We start from the raw sequence: 6,000 nt of genomic DNA, 5'->3' as shown, positions 1-6,000 counted from the left end.
CGAAGTATATATGAGAAGTGTGTTTGTGTGTGTGGGGGGGGGGACATTAAGCTGCCAAAAAAATTTAAAGCCTCGATATCTAGCATTAAAAAAAAAAACTGGTCACTGTATAAACATGTGACTGTAAAGAATGTCAATTTGGTTCTGGATGCCGAGAATATATGCTATAGAATAAAATGATCCATTACTTATTATATATATGAAAGCAAAAGAACAATTGAAAAGTGGAAGCAACTAGGACCAAAAATCCAATTAAGTGTTTTTAAACACAAAATCGTCAACAATCTCATGGGAAAATAAAAAAGAAAATGTTGGGCTAAGCATTTTTAACAAAAAGCTAATTTATGCTTTTATGAAAAAAATGAAAATGAATTTAAATAATTGTTAATTTTTTCAAATAAGCTATTGTGAGGAACTCATAACTTTGATAAGTTCGTAGTACTTTGTTCTACACTTTTTATTATAGCTTATTTTCAAGTTTTAGAATTGAAAAAGAACATGATGGTGTTTTAAATATTTATTAAAATACTTTTAACATACAACAAAACAGTTGAATTTATAAATTCATTAATTTGATGGTCTGAAAAAGAACATGATGGTGATTTAAATATTTATTAAAATCCTAATATAATTACTTATAACGTACAACAAAACAATTGAATTTATAAATTCATTAATTTAATGGTCTGAAAAGAACATGATGTTTTAAATATTTATTCAAATATTGATACAGTTACTTTTAAAGTACAACAAAACAATTGACTTTATAAATTCATTAACTTGATGGTCCCAGCACATTATTTATTTTCGGAATTTGTCTCCGCAATTAACATTAAAAATTTAAAATTTAAGTATATGAGCATATTTACCTAAAAATAGGTTTTTCTTTTTTTTGTTTCATAATAGTATCTTCTGTGCTAGTGTGGCCAATCACATTTGTGTGGATTGGATTTTGGTGGCGTCAAGCAATCATTCAGTTTTCCGCAACCAGGCGGTGACCAATGCTGAGAGGGAGAATGTAAGTTTTCTATTGACATCTTTTTAAAATAAGCATTATATTTGAAATATCAAACTGGTTCTTCAAAAAAGACTGGTTTTTACCTTATTCACCAAATAGTACAAAAATAAAGAAAGTGGGAACTGCGACAGGTCATGTACTATTAATTCATGTAGAGTCGAGGGGGGGGGGGGATGAAGCAATTTTTTGTAATTGAAGAGAGTTTACACAAGAGGCAGATAAATTTTCAGGAATAATGTATCTAAATTCTGTTTTTTATCATTTTTTTGTTGTGGACTTTATTTTTCAACTGTGAATTGCATGCCTATTTTTTTAGTAGTATTCCTTGATATATCTGCAAGCTAAATTTCCTTAATTAATTTTGGTATATACGTTTGATGAACTGCATACAGATGCAAATATAGATATAATCTCATTGAGAAAGCCTCATGCTTCATTGTCTCCTTCTTTGAAGTTTTCAGAATATTTTTCAATTTTTTAATATATTTTTGCAGACTTGTCATCTCCTACATTTTCAATGGAGACTCCCATTTTTTGCCCCTCTTTTTTGGTCAGTGCCAGATCGATAATTTTCCTAACTGAGGCAAAAACTTTAAACTGCTGCCCTTAGCCATTTTCCTTCAGGTTTCTACAGTCGAGTCTCAATAACTCGAGTATTCCTTTATCTCGAAGCTTTCATCAGGTCCCAACCTCTTGAGACTGTTGTGAAAACTTCCCATAGCTTGAACATTTTGGCCAGTCCCTTGGACCTCGAGAGTTATCGAGAGTGACTCCCCGAGAGTGATTTAGACATTAAAACTTGACAGATTTAATTTTCCCTTGGTCTATGGGCCAAAATAAAGAAAACATGTAACATAATTTAATCTAAGTCCTTAAAAGTCATAAAGGGTCATAGCTGAAATGAAATGAAGATTGATTTTTGTTTAAAAGCATTTGCGACAACAACTAGTAAACATTTTTACTTACAATTTGTCGCTTTAGAAGTAACGGAAGTCATTATTGTTTGCTCTTAAAATTCGAAAATTTCAATGGTCATTACTGTTTATTCTTAAAATTTTTGAAAATTTTGATCTTATTCAAATCATACCCTTTTAGACTTTTGACTCATTTTTTATACATAAAAAAAACTGGGTTATGTTTTTTTTTTTAATTCAGCACAATTAAAAGTGGTTTGTGCTGGGTCAATTTGAAATGAAGAAAGAGTCATTTCGGTCACATCTGCTAAAATTATGCACTAATTGGACATGATGTATAATGTAAGCAAAGATTTCAATTACCATAACATGGTCATCACACATATTCAACTGAGGTTCTCCTTTAATGAGATTGCTGTTGTGTTTCTTGACCTCATTCATAATAACTGAAACTGCTTTTTTGTATTCATTATATGAAGAACTGAAATTAGAAAACAAATAATTTAATTAGCATGAAATAAATGGAATATAAGAATTTATTTTAATTAGTATGTTAAAACCAATTTTAGTTTAAAAACAAAGAGAACAAGTGTCAAAAAGCAAAGCAGTGCTTCATTATTTTTTTCTTTAAAAAACCAAAAACAAAAAGGGAAAAGGAAAGAAAAAAAAAACTGCGTTATAAACATAACAGCCTATTACCCCATCCCCTATCCTCCATATCTGGCCACTGAGATAAAAAGACCTAAACTTTAGTAAAATGCAGTCTTATATTAGTGGTGAGAAATTAATGCTGATGTTTTCAAAACACTGATGTTTTTCTTAAAACCTCCATGTTTTTACTATTAATGTTTTTTTTCTTTCTAACACCAATGTTAATGTGTTCTATATTTTTTTCATGTTGATATTTTATGGTTGAAACAAGAATAGGAGAAAAAAACGTTATGATCATGCTTATGAAGTACAGTTAAGGCAAAAATTAAACCCTCAATCAATGTATGCAACATCAATCTCGTACCATACTGTTAGTTGTACACATTTCAAATTACTAAACAATTTTATATAATCTTTAAATACGTGTATTTTGTTACAAATATATTTTTTATACAATCATGTTTTTTGCTACATTGTTGAAACATAACAAAAATGTAAGCTATTAAGCACAGTTCTATAATGCAGTGGAGCACCGTTTATACCTTTTTGAAGGGACTGTATGAAAAAAGTGTATAAATGAAAAAGCATATAATAGGCATTAGGCATACGTTAATATGTATCAGACTCTGCAGAGACCAATTTAAAAAACGTATAAAAGAGAAACGTATAAACAGTGCTTCACTGTGTTATCTAAAATTGTAATCTCAATATATTTAAAAAAAACTAACGTCAAAGAAATTGTGAAAGGATGTCTAGGGCGGGCCTGCGTCCAGGAGACCCCATAGCACCTACAGTTTTGAAATTTTGTACAAAATTAGTTCAGACCCAGGGGTGTGCATCTGTTTTTTTTTTTGTTTTTTTTTCAATTTTGAATTTGTCTTTTAAAACATGCATTAAAACACCGGTCTTTAGATATCTCATTAAAAAAAAGAAAGAAAAACTGAATCAAGAGGAGTAATTTTGTTCCAGTATTGCAATCAATAGATCTAAATAGTCAAAAGAAATACAAATGCAACTAGACTTAATTCAAATGGCACTTTTTTTGTTTCATGATAAATATGAAAGTGTTAGAAACAACACACCAAACTTCTATCCAGTGTTGCTCAAGACAGTAACAGTGCAAGAACAAATAGAACAATAAAATTTATAAACATTGAAACAGAACTTTTCTTTTTCAATTTTCTTTTAACAAATCAATAACAATACCTGATAGGAAATTTTTCTCCTGGATCTCTTCCTAGATGGAAAAGAACTGGCTCCAAAGTATGATCTAATAGTACATGACTGGTTACATTTGTTATATCAATGCCTGGACAAAAGTCAATACCCTAAAATTAAATCTTAATGTAAGAAAATTATATTTTTGTAGTCGGTTTTGTATTGTGTGTAGGGGGGGGGGTATCCCACATAATATTTTCTTTTTTTATTGCAAAAATAATGCAAATGTAATGGAAATTGGTTTCAAACCACCTTTTTTTTTGCGAGTTCCCTTAAACCTCTAGTTAAGTTTTCCCCAAATATTTTCCCAACAACTAAGGCACTGGTATATTAGGTACTTACAAAAACGAGTTTAATGTCAAAACTGCAGCATTTAGTTCAGGAAATGTTTATGTACAAAAAATTTTAAATGGTAAAATTCTGCGCAACTTTTTACTTTTATTTTCTTTGCTTTATTTGAAGAAATAATGATGACACTAAAAATGAGAAAAATAATAAGCACTTTTTAAATGCAATTTTAGTTAACACACACATATATACAGCATCAGGGGTGTGCACAGAAATGTTTGGGCCCATCACAAATGACTTTTATGGGACTCCTTCCATATTGTTTACCCCTACGTTCCTACATATACTGCAAACCTTTTTTTAAAAATCACAAGGCTACCCTTTGGGCTCGGACCAACAGGTGTTCCTCCCAAACCTCTGTACTGCATGTCCACATTTAACCTGCACAACCTCCATTTTCACAGCTGTTTGTCTTAGATACATATTTCCAATTGCAAAAATGATCAAAATAAGATGCTGAACTAAGTTTGAAGTGAAAGAAAAATTGAGTGAAATAATATGAAATCTAAGTTTTTATATAGCCCCCAGGTCTTCCCATTCAAATCTAGAGAAATCACATACTAAAAAAAGGAAACAATATTAACAAAAGCAATGCAAACATTTACAACCAAAACTCAAGGAGATGTTCGACCTCAAAATTTTAAGGAACCATGCTGAAAATGAGAAGGGGGGGGGGGCGTGGTAGCCCGATCGGTAGAGCATCAGATTCGGGGCCGGAGGGTCCTGGGTTCGAACCTCGATGGTCGAAGACATACCGTCGTCATTAAAGGGGACTGGGCAACGTTTAATATGTTCGTAGTCTCAATGTCCTCCAAGTGAAACGATACCTCTGGGGGTGCTAGTACTAGGTAGCTATTAGCTCCTGGACTAGTTCTAAATTCTCATTAACTGTTCGATCCGGTGATGGTGCTGCCATCTATCGATGTATAAAATAATGGAGGCAAGGCACTTAGTATGCAGTCCTCGACATAAAATACAGTTGTAGTCAGTTATGACTCTGAATAGGAATAGGAATAGGAAATGAGAAGGGAACATTGCCTTATCAGAAGAACACCAATAAAAGTAATTTTGTACCAACTAAACAGAATGAGTTTACCTTTTCATTGTTATTGAAAAATTAAAAAGAAATGTTATTCTATGATATGTAAAAACACACTACAAAAGCTCCTGCAGTTTGGAAAAAAAAAAAAAATCAAATTTATTAAACCACTATAGAGCCTCCCAAAAGATGTAAATGGCCACAAGTGTAGTGGTAAATTTCAATGCTGCATTTAATTTTTCGATCAATATTGGTTTGGACTAATGTCAAGTTTTTGTTTTCTAGTTGTTTTATGCTTGCGGTTTCCCAAAACATGAATGGGAAAACCTGGGGGCCATATATTTTTCACTATTACTCTTATTACAACTAGATATATTTTTTTGCTTCAAATTTTTAACATTTTAACTCTGGAACAACTGGAAGTACGAATCTAGGGTTATATTCACATAGAGCTACCGGTTAACCAGTGACTAACCAGTAGCGTTCCAATTGAGCTACCGGTTAAATGGTTGTTGCCAAAGTCGTTCCAATAGCTTCATTGGTAGATCCACTGGTCGACCGCAATTTAAGCTAGTTGATTAAACCACGTGACATTTTTGACCTATACTAAATATTTTTCACCTGGGGCCGGATTTAGGGGAGGGCTGGCGGGGCTACTGCCCCGGGGCCTCCACAACAAAGGGGCCCCCATGATAAAATTTTTACAAAATATCCTAACTTTCACGGGTTGAAAATATCAGATATAAACATATACATCAAAATATTCGGATATATATCAAAGTATCGGATATATATCAAAGTATCGGATATAT

General features: G+C 32.0%; 1 protein-coding gene across 1 annotated transcript in view; it reads right to left on the bottom strand.

Moving 5' to 3' along the window:
* Positions 1-516: 516 nt before the first annotated feature.
* LOC129223889 (N-acetylgalactosamine-6-sulfatase-like) overlaps positions 517-6,000 on the bottom strand; it is a 43,296-nt gene continuing 37,812 nt past the window's right edge. The window contains exons 12-14 of the mRNA XM_054858264.1: positions 3,790-3,911; positions 2,296-2,413; positions 517-1,004 (exon numbers count right to left, since the gene is read on the bottom strand). Of these exons, the coding sequence (XP_054714239.1) occupies positions 918-1,004; positions 2,296-2,413; positions 3,790-3,911 (327 nt within the window). The 3' untranslated portion in view covers positions 517-917. The remainder of the gene's footprint in view (positions 1,005-2,295; positions 2,414-3,789; positions 3,912-6,000) is intronic.

The sequence above is a fragment of the Uloborus diversus genome, chromosome 6 (assembly GCF_026930045.1).
Source record: "Uloborus diversus isolate 005 chromosome 6, Udiv.v.3.1, whole genome shotgun sequence".
Lineage (NCBI taxonomy): Eukaryota > Metazoa > Arthropoda > Arachnida > Araneae > Uloboridae > Uloborus > Uloborus diversus.
Note: the sequence above shows the minus strand (reverse complement) of the source record. Positions and strands in the feature narration are given on the sequence as shown.